At 51.9% G+C, this 16,712-nt stretch overlaps 1 protein-coding gene across 3 annotated transcripts; it reads left to right on the forward strand.

Moving 5' to 3' along the window:
- Window positions 1-5,498: 5,498 nt before the first annotated feature.
- Window positions 5,499-15,290, forward strand: MPO (myeloperoxidase). Of its 3 annotated transcripts, XM_081029036.1 has the most exons (14): window positions 5,499-5,627; window positions 5,746-5,823; window positions 5,971-6,064; window positions 6,365-6,540; window positions 6,757-6,880; window positions 6,993-7,122; window positions 7,205-7,411; window positions 8,249-8,567; window positions 10,245-10,405; window positions 11,556-11,811; window positions 12,288-12,458; window positions 13,237-13,474; window positions 14,237-14,466; window positions 15,199-15,290. In XM_081029036.1, the coding sequence occupies exons 2-13, from the start codon at window positions 5,748-5,750 to the stop codon at window positions 14,442-14,444; spliced, it is 2,160 nt and encodes a 719-aa protein (XP_080885162.1). In that variant the 5' UTR covers window positions 5,499-5,627; window positions 5,746-5,747; the 3' UTR covers window positions 14,445-14,466; window positions 15,199-15,290. The 3 variants fall into 3 exon arrangements, with proteins under 3 accessions (XP_080885162.1, XP_080885160.1, XP_080885161.1); XM_081029034.1 differs by having other exon boundaries at window positions 14,237-15,290; XM_081029035.1 differs by lacking the exon at window positions 5,499-5,627 and having other exon boundaries at window positions 5,689-5,823; window positions 14,237-15,290.
- The last annotated feature ends 1,422 nt before the right edge of the window (window positions 15,291-16,712 follow it).

Below are 16,712 nucleotides of genomic sequence, written 5' to 3' on the forward strand. Positions count from 1 at the left end.
ACCTCCAATACAATGTGAAATAGAAATTAACAGGAGTAGACACACTTGCTTTCTTCCTGATCATAAGGAGAAAGCATTCAGTCACCATTAAGTATGATGTTAGTGATATATGTACATATTTTTTGGTAGATACTCCATTTTAGGTTTGGGAAAGTTCTATTCTTAGTTTGCAGAGAGGTTTTCCTTTCTTTTTTTTAAATAATCGATAATGGATGTTGGATTATGTCAAATGATCTTTCTGTATCTAATGAAAGATCGTGGTTTTTCTTTCTTAGTTATGACAAATTTCATTGATTGATTTTTGAGTGTTAAACCAACTTTAACTTTCCTGGGATAAATTCCACGTGGTCATGACCTGGGAGGAGGATGAAAGCCTGTTTCCTAGTTCGCGCCCCTCTCGTTGAGTTTGAGGACTATGCACAGGGCAAAGATAAGGGGGTGGCAGGTGGGGATGGTGGGGGACTCATACCTTAGAGTAGAGAGATTCTGGGGTTACAATCTGGCCTCGTCCCTTCTCTGTTTCCCTCTTCCCCTCAACCGCGGGGCCTTACGCATTAGGGAATCTCCAGGTCCCTCTGTCAAGGCAAGAACTTCCCCTTAGGACATAATACTCTAGTCCTCAAGGCAGAGGACAGGACCTGTTGTTTCCACTCCCTAACCTGGGCAGGGTCCAGCACCACTGTGTAACATCCTCTCCTGCAAATGTCTGCTGGCCTTGAGGGGCTATTTTCCTGCCTTGCAGTTACTACAGGACAGGCACTGATCTGATGAGGGCAACGTGGCGCAAAGGGACGGGCACAACTGGAAAGCCCTGCCTAGCCCATCCCCTGCTGGAGACACCTGAACCTGCCTTTCTCCCCTCACCAGGTCCCAGGCTCCTTCTGTCTCCCTGGGGGATTCCCACAACTCTTGTTATTTTCTACTCTCCAACAATTTCCCTTCTGTGTCTCGATTCTGTGACATTTCCACGGTCAGATATGGCTGATGGATTCTGCAGGCCATGTTAATTCTGCTTTTCCTGGAACAGGTGAATATCCGTATTTCAGGAACTGGAAGTCTCCTTGTAATAGAGAACTTCCCTGCAACCCTAGATGCATAAAGGTTTAAAGTAAAAGTTTTGGAAAGACGAACACATAAATGACCACAGTGTTTATGCCTAAGGAATAAGGAAGGGGCCTAGAATTGGAGATGGTGCAATAACCGAGTCTCAAGAGAGCTTTAACCTGACCTGTGATATTTTAATGTTGTTCAAAATATCTGCAGGAATTACCTGTATAATTCAAAATTAAGTTTTAATATTTGAAAGCAAGAGAGACAACAAGGTCTTTGGGCTGGGTGCCATTGGGTGTCTGAGGAGTCATGAATCCCTGTCCCCTCCCCAGCTTCCATAGCTTTCTTCTCTCCAAACACACACACAGGAAATCTGATGCTAATCTCAACTGAATTGTTCCTCAAGCAGCATTAAGAAAGAACAACCTGTTTTGCAAGCAGTAGTAGAGAGGGCCCGTTATCCCGCAGGCAGTTGGACTTCACCCTAGGGGTGGGATATTTGTGTGTGGGTGAGGGGAGACACCCTCAAAGGACTATAGTCCCGCGGTATAGCAGTTCCGGTAGGGCCCTCCAGAGGCCACCCCTAGGATGGGGTAATTTACGGGAAAAGGCTTGTTTGGAATATCTCCTCAGGCAGACATATTCTCCTTCTGGTTACTCTTCATGTTGAGAAGCCCTTGAACCTTAAATACACCTGGGTCACAAATATAGGGCCTAAATGAGGGATCAACAGAGGTACACCGGACGGACATGTGGTGAACCTGGTTGGGTCCTTATTAATTGATTGGAAACACTGTGAAGTCACAGAACATCTCAAGCCTCTGCACACACATGCAGGCCCACAGCCCAAGCCCTGAGCCAAAGGCAAGTGGCTTGGGATCATACACCTTGAGAATTCTCTCACTGCTACCTGGGTAAAGAACAAAGGGCATCTTCACGTCATTCTTTATAAAGGCTTTAGTTTTTCAAACATTCATTGCCTCATCGCCACCCGTGAGAAAGCAGAACAGCCTCTTGAGGCCCCCGAATCACTATGATGCCTCTTGCCCAGAGCTCAGTCTCTGGGCCTGTCACCCTGCCCTCCACTCCCATCCCCATCCACTCCACTGCCCAAGTGACCTTCTAAAATATAACTCTGATCATGCACTGCACAGCCTTATGGCTCCTTATGGCTCCCTGGAGCCTTCAGGACAAGAACCTCTCAGTAGCTCAGACAGTGATGGGTCCCGGGCCTCTGCCTGCCTTACCAGCCTCATCCTCCTGCCCCACCCTCGCCCATGGTGGAACAGTCTGAATGAAGCCCACTTGTGTCAAGGCCTTTGCTGTGTCATTCTCTGGGGCCAGATTGCTCTTCCTTCCTGTGTCCACTTGGTCAACTTTTAAACATTCTTCAAGGTAGTCTCAAGCACCAACTGCTCGAGAAAACCTTCCTAGGTCACCCCAGTTGGTCCAGTGCTTTTCCTTGATGCTCCCAAAGAACCCTACACAAAATTCCTGAGGTGTCATCGGTTTGTTTTTCTGTGTCCTCCTGTGTGCTCCTCGAGGATAAGGCCTAAACTTTGCTCAGCAGAGTATACTCAGTGGCCAGTACAGTACCTGCCTAGCACGAGCAAGGGCTCAGTAAATACCCGTAGAATAAATGCCTGAGTTGAAGGTCAGGAATAAGCATGCAGAGACCATTGGCTAAAGAGCGCTGGTGTGGAAGTCAAGAGACCTGACAGCTAGATTATTCTAAACTGTGCCACTCTGTGGCCCTTGGCAAAACCATTTCTTTCCCTGGATTCTTTCTCATCTGTGACATGAGGGGCTTGCATTAGATGTTTCTTCCCTCTTAAGCCTTAACAATTCCCCTAAATTTGTTAAAGGACTCTGTCAAAGTTGATGAGGGAGATAGGGAACAGGTGCTTCCATGCACGATACATGAGGTGACGTGCAATGTTCACAAGGACATCCGACATTTTTTTTAGAAAGCCTTAAACGTGAGGACACTCAAATATGCAGCCATTTTACTTCTAGGACTTCTTGCTTAAGGAAATCATTGAAGATGTGACTGGAGATTTAACTCCATGGATGTTGATCCTAGTACTGCTTATAATAGGGAAAACAGGAAACAACCCAAGTAGCTAACGAGAGATTTAGTGAATAAATAATAGTACTTTTACAAAATATTATGCAGACATTAAAATGAAGTAAATCTATATTGATTGACATAGAGAGCTCTCTAGGCTAAATTGTTAAGTACTAAAAATAGCTTGTAAAACAATATTCAAAGTGTGTTCTTATCACTGTTTAAAATGCATATATCCACACATAGGATGCCAAGTTATTAAATGGGGTTATCAGTGAATAGTGGGATTGTGGGAAATTATTTTCCTTCCTGCTTCTTATTTATGTGAAAAATGATGACAAACCTGGAAAGAAAAAACAATTACCCGTGATCTCACTTGATTATAAGGAATTTTGATTTATTTTTATTTTTGCTTGTGTGCGGACAGAGTCCCAGAGAGCAGTTTCCAGGCTCTCGACCTCACGTGGAAAGGTGCTGGCTCAGGTAATAGATGGCCGTCAGCTGTGATCAGATGGCCGTCAGCTGTAACCAGTGAGCCATTGGCCACTGATACAACTGCCGTGGCTAGGTTAGGGGGTTGGCTGGTTGGTAGAGAAGCGGACAGGGGTTTGCAGCTAGCAAGTGGATTGTGGATTGCGGATCATGTTGATCTACTTCCTGTGTCTCCCCTGGCCGCCAGCGAGACTGGAGTACAGGAAAACCCCTCGTTGGGGTACTGGTGGATGTTTGCTTTTGCATCTCCAACCCAGCCGTCAGCAAGAATGTAGTGGTATGGCTCCCATACCTATGGCTCCGTGGGTGTTGCATTTTGGCCTCACCATAGCCTGCGTTCTTATGCGGGGAGTGGGACCAGAGTCCCAGCATGACACCTGTGTTCTCTAACTTTTCATGAATGGGAATATACAGTAGTACTTTGGTTTTTGAACGTCTTTGTTGACGAATATTTCGGTTTACGAACACCGTAACCTGGAAGTAAGTGCTTCAGTTTTCAAACACGCCTTGGATGTGGAACATGCCACGCGGCTTCCGCTGAGTGCAAGATCCTGAGGCCTAGCTGTCGGCTGTTTTCGAACGTTTCAGCACTCCAACAGTCTTCCAGAATGGATTACATTAGAAAACCGAGGTACCATTATATCACTTATTGGATTAAGAAGTATTTTCAAAAGTCTATAAAATTCTAAAACCTGATTCACAAACAGCCGCTTGTCCCAGTTCACACCTAGCCAGTCAGTCACTGGCCGAGCAAGCCTAGAAGAATGATGCCTCTCTCATAGGCCCCTGGGCTCCACTACCCAGCAGGTGACAGGCTCTCTGGGCACACTGGGAAGGTGTTTTGGACATGTTGTCCCTTGTTCCTTGGCTAATAAGATGTGGTCTGAGCATAGAAGGCAAGAGTGAAGGCAGGAAGTGCCAGGAGAAGGCGGTGGCTAGACCAAACAGGACATGGGAACTGTGCCCAGCCTGATGAGGTTCCAGGGAGGCGGACAAACACAATCATTACTCATAGGGTACTTTTCCTGCCTGAAAATGGCATCCCCTTTGGCAGACTTCTTCAGGGGAGAAACTTCCCTCTCTTCTATTTCAGAATGAATCTAAAGTTGAACACCAGATCTCCTAATTGCACTGATCTTATCCCAGAGAAGCCTTGGTCTGTGTCACCCAACTGACCACTAACCACAACCAGCTCTGCTCTCTTCTGGTTTCTGAAATCCAAAAGCAGATGACAGGGGTGTTGGAAACAGCCTCCTAGCAAAAGCCAAGAAGAAAGGGGAGGAGGAGAGGGATAGAGGAAGTTACCTTGGTCTTGAACCTGTAGCCCTCAGGGTCCTCTTTCCTGTGAAACCCAACGGTTTCTAGTCAGATTTCCTGTCTCTTTAGCCCTCACCAAGAATGGGGGGTAGCCAGCCAGGTTTGGTCATAGGGGACAGGTTACTATTGGGTGTGGGGGACATCCCCCTGAGGCTGATTGGATCATCATCGTGCTAGGTCTCCCCTTTGCTTTCCCTCCTCCTCGGGGGTTACTCTATTTCCCATAATTGCTTAGGCTGTTGGTTCCTGCCTTTCGTCCCTTTCAAAGGAACTCTAGATATTCAACTGAATCAGAATTTTGGAGAGGGGTTGGTTGTCTTACCCCTTGGGGACAGCACTGGTCTTGGCACACATGGAGAGAGAAACTCTGGGGTGGAGGGTACTGAATTCAAAGGCTAGGGACAGTTCTGGCCCCTTCTTTCCTGACCCTGTCTCCCCTGTCAGAGCTCCTTTTCTGTGCACCCCAACCCTAGTGGGCAGGAGAGAGTTCAGTTTCCAGGGGCGGGTCTCATCTGCCCTGTCCCTCCCCCAGCTTGGAGGACATAAAAGCCTAGATTCAGCTGAGAAATGTTGCCAATGTTAGGTCAACTTCGGAAGTGAGGTCCCAGAGGGTTGAGTGACAGAAGCTAGCAAAGGAGAGGCACTGTGGACCTCTTCCTCAAGGAGGGCTGGATTCTATCTGTAGGCAGGGACCACTGAGGTGGGCCTGGGCATGAAGGTGGGAGTGAGGGGCCCAAGAGAAGAGGGATGTTGGGGTTCTTTTCTCCCAAATGAACTGTGGGTTTTGGACGCTTGCTGAACTTGGGGTCTTGTTGCAGAGATGAAGCTGCTCCTGGCCCTAATAGGGCTCCTGGCCATTCTGGCTGTGCCCCAGCCTTTGGAGGGTACCGCTCCAGGTAACAGTTCAGGAGGGAAAAGGAAGTGTGTTTGGGGGTGGTTCTGAGTTCCAGGGATTCCTTCCTCACTGCAGGCCATCCTGGCTCTGGTGCCTCATGGGCAGCTTTGGGCCTATTGCTGACCTTCTGACCCCATATTCTGGGCAGCTGTCCTGGGAGAGGTGGAGACCTCTGTGGTGCTGACGTGCATGGAAGAGGCCAAACGGCTGGTGGACAAGGCCTACAAGGAGCGGCGGGAAAGGTGGGGCGCTGGGCACTGTCCAGCTCCGGGCAAGGCCTTTCGGAAAAGAAGTAGGCCTGGGGAGTTTGTAGGTGGGGTGGTGCCCTTTGTGTGTTTGGGTGTGAGAACATCTTCAAACCCATCCTTCCCATGGCCTTGCCTCTGACTGGACACCCAGGTCCATAATCTGTTCATAAAGGGAAAACTTCCCCCTGTCTGTGTGTGTGTCTGCACTGTCCGAGTGTCCATCTCCTGGGCTGGGGCTCTGCTGAGTGTGTCTGCCGACCTTCTCTGGCCCTCACTCCTCCCTTCTCCAAGCAGCATCAAGCAGCGGCTTCACAGTGGATTGGCCAGCTCCATGGAACTCCTGTCCTACTTCAAGCAGCCAGTGGCAGCCACGAGAACAGCTGTGCGGGCTGCTGACTATTTGCATGTGGCCCTAGGCTTGCTGGAGGGGAAGCTGCAGCCGCTGTTGCCAGGGCCATTCAATGTCACTGGTAATATTGCCCCCACAACCCCAGCCCCTGCTCCACTAGTGCCCTTTTCAAGTGACCCCTCCCAGTGATCCCCCCAACTCCTCCTTCCAGGGAGTTGCAGGGACATTAAGCCTCCCCTCCATGTCCTCAGACTGCACCCACCAACCAAGGGTCCCCAGCCTAGGATAGGAAGTTGGGGGGCTCAGCTCCCTCACCCCTCTTCCCCTGGCCCTGCAGATGTGCTGACGCCTGCCCAGCTGACTCTGCTGTCCAAGTTGAGCGGCTGTGCCTACCAGGACGTGGGGGTGACATGCCCAGAGCGAGACAAGTACCGCACCATCACCGGGCAGTGCAACAACAGGTGTGCCTGAGGAGCGGCGTACCCTCAGAGGGTGGGAGGCTCAGGGAGGCGTCCTGGTCCTCGGGCGGCCTGCAGCGCCACCTCGTGTCAGCGCCCTGTCCTTGCCTCACAGACGCAGACCCACGCTGGGGGCCTCCAACCGCGCCTTTGTGCGGTGGTTGCCGGCGGAGTACGAGGACGGCTTCTCACTGCCCTACGGCTGGACGCCCGGGGTGAAGCGCGGCGGCTTCCCGGTGCCCCTGGTGAGCCTTGGCCCACAGAGGGGGCGCGGCCGGCCCAAGGCGGCGCGGCCCGAGGCGGCCCCTGACGATCTGTGTCCCCCAGGCTCGGGCTGTCTCCAACGCCATCGTGCGCTTCCCCACGGAGCAGCTGACCCCGGACCAGGAGCGCTCGCTGCTGTTCATGCAGTGGGGCCAGCTGATTGATCACGACCTGGATTTCACCCCCGAGCCGGCTGCCCGGGTCGCCTTCATCACTGGCCTCAACTGTGAGATCAGCTGCCTGCAGCAGCCGCCCTGCTTCCCACTCAAGGTGCTCCCTTCTTTCTGCCCTGCCACTGCCTGCTTGGTGGGGAGAGTAGGCATCATTCCTGGGAGTGGCCACCTGCCCAGGTTTCCTTCTCCAGCTCTTGCGTAAGGCTGGCCCTGCCCCCTCCCCCACCCCAGGCTGAGGACCTTCCCACTGTCCCTCAGACCTCTGTAGGTACCACGTGCTCAGTCCTCTTTCCTCCCCACAGAGGGGCACGTCCTCCCCGGCCCACATTACACAGAGCCTGGGTTGTGGGGTTGGAGCGGGGCTGAGAGGGGGACTGGTTGGTTGAGGCTGGCTGGGGAGAGAAGGAGAAAAGGAAAGAGAATCTAAGAGAAAGACAGGGGCCAGAGTGAAAGACAGGAAAGGGACAGGGAGGCGAGAGAGACGAGAATAGGAAAGGGAAAGGAAGAGAAGGGACTGAGAATGTAGACCACGGGAGATGGAGGAACAGAAGCAGAAGAGAGAAATAGTGAGAGATAGGAGGTTTAGGGGTAGGGTCAGAGCACTGGCAGGTTCACCTCCAAGGGCCTCACAAGGGCCCCACATTCCCCAGTCCAGCTTTCTGGTCATCACCCCTGAAACTCAGGGGCACTCTGCTGGTGGGACCTCAGCCAGTGGTCCTTTGTGGGCTTGAGAGGCCTCCCTGTAGGGTGAGGGGGCCAGAAGTCCCGAAGGACCCCTGTTTTGGTGTCTGGGTCTCTCCTTCTGGTCCTGGACTCCAGGCTGCTTTGGAGGTGGGATTACGGCCTTCAGGAGGGTAGAGGGGGTGGGGGGGAAGCCACTCCTGCCCACTGTCCCTGCCCTTGGCGAGCTGGTGGGTCTCTCTCTGTGCTGCAGATCCCACCCAATGACCCCCGCATCAAGAACCAGCAGGACTGCATCCCCTTCTTCCGCTCCTGCCCTGCCTGTACAAACAGCAACATCACCATCCGCAACCAGATCAACGCGCTCACCTCCTTCTTGGACGCCAGCATGGTGTACGGCAGCGAGGACCCCTTGGCCATGAAGCTGCGCAATCGGACAAACCAGCTGGGGCTGATGGCCGTCAACTCCCGCTTCAGCGACAACGGCCGGGCTCTGCTGCCCTTCGACCAGCTGCACGATGACCCCTGCCTCCTCACCAACCGCTCGGCGCGCATCCCCTGCTTCCTGGCAGGTCAGACCTGGGTGGGGACCTAGAATGGCACAGGGGTGCTCCCTGATGGGGCCGGAGCTGGCCTATTTGTGAGCAGCTAGTGGATTTGCATTGAGCGAAATGCAAATTCATGATATTAATTCAACTTCATGATATTAATTCAGTTGTCTTGGTGACAAGTTGGGTGGAGCCAGAAAGGAAAAAACAAACAAAAAAAACCAACCTAAGAAGACTCAGGGGTGGTCGAGGAGCCTTTGTCCACCCCGTTCTGTCTCCCTCTTTCCCTCTGGATGCTGGCAGAGAGGAGAGGAGAGTCCCCCAGGGACAGGGAACTAAAGGGACAGAGAGCAACATGGTGCCCTCACCCTCTAGAACCATATTATCCAATACAGTCACCACATGTGCTTTTCATTTAAGTTGAAGGAAATTTAAATAAACTTAACATTAAAAATTCAGTTTCTCCACTGCACTAGTCACATTTCACATGCTCATTAGCCTCATAGGCCAATGGCTCCCACATGGAGCAGCATAGACGTAGAACATTTTCAGTTCAGAAGGGTCTATTGGACAGAGCTGCCGCTCCAGGATATCACCTCCCGCCCATCTTGATTGCCTGTAATAAAAGAGGGTGGGAGTTTACATGTAAACAGCCGGCAGCCCTGGGGATACCCTTGGGGCCATGATGGTGCCCATGCCCAGAAATTTTCTAATGTAAACCCAATAGTGGACCTGAAGCCCTTTCCTCCGGCCTCCCAACCCCTCTTCCTGGTGGCTTCTGGTGGTCAAGCCTTGGGGAGGAGAATCAAGGCCAGCACCAGTGTGCACTTTCCTTAGCTGCTGCGGGGAAGAGCAGCACTGGATAGTCCTGGGATGGAAAAGCTGCTGTCATGGAATTTCCTTCTCACCAGGCTCTATTGCTAGTGCGGACCGAACCTGGTGTCCTGCTGAAATGGGACTCAGGCCCTTCCAGAGAAGGTTTGGGAGAGCACTAGAAGGATTAGGAATCTCAGTGAATTCTTTCGAATAGTCTCAGGTGTGGCCTTTAAACATCCTGTGCCCTTCCCTGAGCAGGCTGCATGATTAGCATATAGTAAGGGTGGGTGTGGCAACTCTGATCAGACGGTAGCGGCTTTCTGGAGTCCTGTGTTAAGAAGGATTCTGAGGTTGCATCCAATTTTAGCAGGAGAGAGTGCTGGGATCATTAGCTGTGTCAGACATGGGCAGGGAAGTAGGGTGTGCCGACATACATGCTACTTTTTGGCCTTTCCTGAATCAAGAGACTAAGTCAACCAGGCAGTGTTCATGGATCTCCTGCCTTGTACCATGCACTGCCATACCCCGTGTGTCTATGTGTGTGTTGGGTGAGAGGGTCGGATACAAAAAAGGCAAAAGACAGCAAGCTTTGTTCTCAAGGAGCTCCCAGTCTCAGGTACGGGAAGGTGGCAAGTCATGTGTCAGACCTGATGTCTATTGAATGAGCATGTCCAACCAGCTGTGCCCCTCAAACAGGAGAAGAAGCTATTATGGTGGGCTAGGGCATCAAGGCAGGGGAAATATAAACTGAACATGGTGTGAAAGATGGTTGGAAAGGAGGGCTGAGTAGGAGGCAAGTCAGGCTTTGTCTGGGGAGGGGGTTTCAACGGAGCAAGTCCTTTCTGGGATGGAGGTCTTAGGAAAGATACCTTTTGCTTCCCCAAGGGGACACCCGCTCCAGTGAGATGCCTGAGCTCACCTCCATGCATACACTCTTCCTGCGGGAGCACAACCGACTGGCTACACAGCTCAAGCGCCTGAACCCCCGCTGGAATGGAGAGAGGCTCTACCAGGAAGCCCGGAAGATCGTGGGAGCCATGATCCAGGTAGGCAGTCCTGATCCCCAATGATACCATGGGTCAGGCCGACTTGGGGTCCATGTGTATTTCTGCCACATCCTGGCTGCGTGACGTTGGGCAGGTTAACCTGCGTGAGTCTCAGTTTCTTTATCCATAATACTGTAAAGATTAAAGGACATATATGACAGCACCTGGCAGATACCAAGTGCCTGACAAGGGTTACTTGCCTTCATTCCTTCCTTCCCAGGCTTGCTCCCCTTTCTTCTTTCCTGTCTGTTGGGAATGGGATTGGGATGGTTAAATGGCTGGTGCATAGTAGCTGTTCAGTAAATGCCTCTTATTTCCGTCATCTCATTGTTACACTGGACTCCTTCACCCATTCACCTCTTTTTTTTGGCTCTGTCATAGCTCACCCAATCTCCCTATCCTTGTTTATCCCTGGGCAGTGTTTCTGGTTCTCCTTCCCAATCGTTGATGCTCCAGCACCTTCCTCCTTTCCCCAAGACTTAAACACTAACACACACACACAAACGCATACACACCATTTTAATACTCCTAGACTCTGGAGTGCGAGACAGTTGCAGGTGTTGAGGGTGAGTTGTTGAGTTGCACTAAGAACTTAAATGAGATTCATTTAAGCCTCAGAGGACATTCCAGAGTCTAGAATCTAGAGGGAGACTCTTCTATATCTCCTCTTTTCACTGGGGGAAATCATCTACGGTGGCCCTTTTCTTTCTTGCCTCCACTTTTTCCACAGTCATATATTGAACCCTACTGTGAGCCAGGTACTTGCTGGGCACTGAGTAATTCCAAGAGAAATGAGGTATAACCATTGTCTTCGAGGAGCTTATAAGTTAGTAGGAGAAACAAGACATTAATAACTCAAAGTCAAGGGAGCTATAGCAATGACTAATAAAGTCCTTTGTTATTTAATCCTTTAAGGCAGAGGGCAGCATAATTACCCTTAATTTACATTTGAAGAATTAGAGCACAGAGAGGTTAATAACTGGCCCAAGGTCACATAGTAGGCAGGAGTTCTGTTTATGCCCCTCAGTGCTACTCAGACCCAGATCCTGTGCTGTAAAAGGCAGTGTGGGAGGAATCCCCCAAGCCAGGAGCAGGTGAAGACTGCAGGGAGGGGTGAGTGAAGAGGCCATTCTGAGTGACTTTTCTTTAGATCATCACTTACCGGGACTACTTGCCGCTGGTACTGGGGCCAGTGGCCATGAAGAAGTACCTGCCCAAATACCGCTCCTACAATGACTCAGTGGACCCTCGCATCTCCAACGTCTTCACAAACGCTTTCCGCTATGGCCACACTCTCATCCAACCCTTCATGTTCCGCCTGGACAATCAGTACAAGCCTACGGGGCCCAACCCCCGTGTTCCCCTCAGCAAGGTCTTTTTCGCCTCCTGGAGGGTAGTGCTGGAAGGTGAGGAGGACCTAGGCCAGGAGAGAGGGGGCTGGCAGCTGAAGGTGGGGTAGGCCAGGCTTGGCCACAGGGAACTAGGGCAGGCGAAATCCTCTTTCCTTTCATCTTTGGGGATCTATCTGATCTGACTTCCCAGCCTCAGTTCACCTGACACTGCTTTAGCATCTAACCATAAAGGGTGGGGTGCGGATAGCTCCTAAGGAGCTGGCTCCTTCCTATGTGTTGTGACTCTCAGGGACCCAGGAGGCCAGGGGCTGGGAGCACCCCAACCTTGCAACTCTTAATGGCATAATCCCCTGAGACTTTGATGCCCTGGTGAGGATCTCTCCACTGGAACCACCTTGGCACCAGGAGCTGCATGTGCCCAGCCCTTTCCTGCATCGCCCCGACACCACCTTGGACTTGTTCCTGACTCCAATCTCAGCTGTGATACTGAGCCAGATCCCCGCCCCCAACCTTGCTGCTCTTGCCCCCAGGTGGCATTGACCCCATCCTCCGGGGCCTCATGGCCACCCCGGCCAAGTTGAATCGCCAGAACCAAATTGTGGTGGATGAGATCCGGGAACGGTTGTTTGAGCAGTTCATGAGGATTGGGCTGGACCTGCCTGCTCTAAACATGCAGCGCAGCCGAGACCACGGACTCCCAGGTGAGGGGCTGCAGGGGTTCCCCTCTCCCACTCCCACCTCCCACTCAGGGGCCCGGCCCTCTCCAGTGGCCCCAGCTGCCCAAGGCTTCTCCATACCCCAGCACCTTGCTCTTAAGAAGTGGTCTGAGGTCAGGCACCTACCTCTCCCTGGGCCCACCTGGTCTATTTTCAGCTCTTCCTTGCAGCCTTCATACTGATATAACCCTTAAACTTGGAGCATCATCATAATAACAAACTTCTAGCCCCCATCATCTAAAAATCTGTCTCCATCATCATTTCATTTTGCTTCATTTCACATGAACTCTTGAGGGGAAGAGAGTATTATCACTTGAATTTTACTGATGGGGAAACTGAGGCCCAGGTTCTCCAGCCAAGTCAGTGACAGAGCTGGAATTTGAACCCAGATCAGCCTAACCCCAAAGCCTGTGCCTGCATTGTGGGACAGCCTGTGGGGCTGAGTCTTCTAGACACACCTCACCCCTCACAGGTCTGAGATTTCCAGAAGGGGACAATGAGTTGTCCCCCTGATAGGAGTTATGGCAATTTAGGATTTGCCTTAGGATGGGAGGGCAAGGGAAAGCAGAGAGGGTCCTAGAGAGGCCCAGCTGTCCCTTTGGCCTGAGCCAAGGGTTCAGGGTTCCCTAGGGTTTTATAGCCTAAGAGAAGCCCTTCTGTGTCCTCCCCCTCCCTCATGTACCTCTACATGTGGCCTTGGTGTATCGGGAAGGTGGGTTTTCTGGGATGCACCCACAGCCACCTCTCCCCTATCCCCATGCAGGGTACAATGCCTGGAGGCGCTTCTGTGGTCTCCCGCAGCCTAGCACGGTGGGTGAGCTGGGCACGGTGCTGAAGAATCTGGACCTGGCGAGGAAGCTGATGGCGCAGTATGGTACACCCAACAACATCGACATCTGGATGGGCGGTGTGTCCGAGCCCCTGGAGCGCAATGGCCGCGTGGGCCCTCTTCTCGCCTGCCTCATTGGGACCCAGTTCAGGAAGCTCCGTGATGGTGATCGGTAAGGAGGCAGGACGAGCGGCGCAGGCCGACTGTCTGGCTATGGCCCTGTGCAGAATCTCCTGGGCCCCCAACTTCTTCCTGTGAAATGAAGGGCTGGATGGAATCTGTGACTTCTCAGTACGTTCCAGGGAGCCTCAAGTTCATCCCTAATGTGCTCTGAACCTGTCGGGAGTGCAGCAAGGAGGGACCCGGACCCCTGGTTGTGCAGGAGGGTAGACAGAGAAAAGGCCACTCTTCACTTCTCCGTGTTCCAGGTTGCAACCATGATGTTGTCAGTCACAGGCCCATGGAACAGCCCCATCCTTGCTTCTCCTAGTGTTATTTCATCGTGGTTCTGACATCTATCATACCTAGCTCTTCCCTAGCCTGTGTGTACCCTTGAGAAAGTTACAATAAGGTGTCCCTTTCTGGGTGGACACATTATAAACCGCCCCCCAAGATTCTCTCTACCCCCATTGGTGCAGCCCATGCCAGAGCACAGGTTTCATGAGCAAGAGCGGGCTTAGCTTCCTGTCTAGCAACACTGGTGCCTTGGAAGCCTCTGGGGCGGGGTATCCAGGCTGCTGGACTTTACTCTGTGCCATGAGTGGGGCTCTGCTTGTTTGAACCCCGCTGGCTGCCTGAGGGCTTGGAGCTCTCCTGTGCCGTAGCGGGGGTGTCTGCTTGGGTCCTCTTGCATCTGGGGAGCAGTCCACGCCAGGTGATGGCCTCCCGGTCCAGGAGAGCTTCAGGTACGAGGTCTGTCGGTGTTCCCGTGCAGGTTTTGGTGGGAAAACAAGGACGTGTTCAGCACGCAGCAGCGGCAGGCCCTGGCCAAGATCTCCTTGCCTCGTATCATCTGTGACAACACAGGCATCACCACCGTGTCCAAGAACAACATCTTCATGTCCAACACATTTCCTCGGGACTTTGTCAACTGCAGTACACTTCCTGCATTGGACCTGACTTCCTGGAGGGAAAGGGACTAGAGGCTGGGTTAGGGGTACAGAGGTGAGGTGAAGGCTGGGCATCTGTGGGCTGGCCAATCGGAATCACAAATCTCCCTTCCCTGTGTAAGCCCATCCTTATTCTGGGTGCTGGCCAAGAAAACGAATGACTAAACATTCATTCATTCGTCTGTGTGTGCCCACGTGCAATGTGTATAAATTGTGTTTCCTATGTGTGTGTTGTCTGAACATGGGTAGTATTTTGTGTGCTCTGTGTGCATGTTGTTTATGGGAGTGTGTGTTTGCTGTTTCTGTGAGTAATAAGTATATGGAAGGCAGCAGAGTGGGTTGGTGAGTCGCACAAGCTGGGGAGTCGGACTGCTTGGGTTCAAATCCTGGCTCTGTAGCTGTGTGACCTTGAACACGTTAGTCAACCTTGTCAAGCTCGAGTTTCCTTCTTCGTAAATAAGAAGGAAACAGCTGTAAGCTGTCATCACAGCTGTCATGCCTCCTTAGAAGGCTTGTTTTTAATCATCCAGTTCTTTGTTTATTGAGCACTTACTATCTGCCAGGCACTGTTCTAGGCATGGGAAACAGAAAGCCAGACACCATTTCTTTCCTCGTGGAGCTTGTACCTTGAAGGCATCCCGTTAGCAGAGGTGAACCAGTGATTCCTGGAGGAATGGCCATTAGCAGTTGGGCTGTGTATGGTAGTTGAGTTCTGGGCCCAGGCAAGCTAGGCTCAGCTCATATCTCCCCTTTTAATTCCTTACCCTGTTCTCTTGCTTATTCACAGGAGCTGCCTGGAGAGGAACCGGGGCCTGTTGGCCCTTTTGTACTATTTGTTTGTATCTGATATCTATGATAATAAAGTAGCACTGATGGGGATCTTTACTCTGTCTACGTCTGCAGGGGGGCTGTAGCCTCAGCATAAGGCCTGCTCTGGGCTCTGAACCTGAACCAGTGTGGTCTGTCCCTCAGGGCCCTGTGTTTTCTGAACTGAGGGTAAGAGTATCCAGGAGTCTTCCTTTGGCGGATCCATGGAAGGCAGTTAGTTCTTAGAAGCCTAGAGACTGGGCCAAAGCTAGCAGACTCTCCTCCCTCACCTGCCACCCATACCACCTGGAGAACAGGAATTGTGGTCACCAAGTCTTTATGCTCGTTCTTCACTCTGGCGAATACTTGCTACCTGCTCATTCTGTGCCAGGTGCTGGGAAACAGAGGGGACAATATGCTGTCCTGCGGGAGGGAAAGAGTAGAGGTGTGATGATGGGCCCTCCCCAGATGACAGACACCTCTGGATCCTACTCAGCAGCCTGGCACAGTGGTTCAGGGGCCCTCACACACTAGAGTTCTCAGTCCTGGCTTCATGTGGCCAGAGCTGTGAGAGGGAGGCCATTTCCCTAATAATCTTGCCTGGAACTTGGCCCCTATATCTGATTGGTAAGTTCCCCTCTTCTTCCCACATTTGGAGAGGGGCACCCACAGCAGGGAGCTCATACTAGGACCTCGCCAGAGCAGGACAAATACTACTTGTCTCCAGGTTACTGATGATGAGCGGGGTGCTCGGAGATGTGAAGGGGCTTATCTGAGGCCTTGAAGAAGTGGGTACTAGAGCCAGGGCTGCAGCCCGTCTTCTGGCTCCTGGGCTCTTCCCCCAAGATGGTTAAGTGCCTCTCATCCCCACCCCATCAGTCAGAGGACCTGGAGGCCCTGGCTGGACTGACCTTACCCCGAGGGTCATTTTTTTTATTTTAGATTTTTTATATTCTTATTGGGGAAGTGGAACAGGACTTTATTGGGGAACAGTGTGTATTTCTAGGACTTTTTATTGGGGGACAGTGGTGTGTTTTTCCTAGGACTCTCATCAGTTCCATCCAAGTCAAGTTGTTGTCCTTTCAGTCTTAGTTGTGGAGGGCGCAGCTCAGCTCCAGGTCCAGTTGCTGTTACTAGTTGCAGGGGGCACAGCCCACCATCCCTTGCGGGAATCGAAACCGGCAACCTTGTGGTTGAGAGGACGCACTCCAACCAACTGAGCCATCCAGGAGCTCAGCGGCAGCTCATTGACTCATTCTAGTTGCAGAGGGTGCAGTTCGCTGGCCCATGTGGGAATCAAACCGGCAGTCCTGTTGCCCAGAGCCCGCGCTCTAACCATCTGAGCCACCCATCCACCCCCATAGGGTCATTTTAAAAGAACACACGAGCGCAGCCGGATGGCTCAGTTGGTTAGAGCGTGAGCTCTCAACAACAAGGTTGCCAGTTCAATTCCCACATGGGATAGTGGTCTGCAACTAAAGATTGAAATCGGTG

This window comes from Rhinolophus hipposideros (assembly GCF_964194185.1).
Source record: "Rhinolophus hipposideros genome assembly, chromosome: 20".
NCBI lineage: Eukaryota > Metazoa > Chordata > Mammalia > Chiroptera > Rhinolophidae > Rhinolophus > Rhinolophus hipposideros.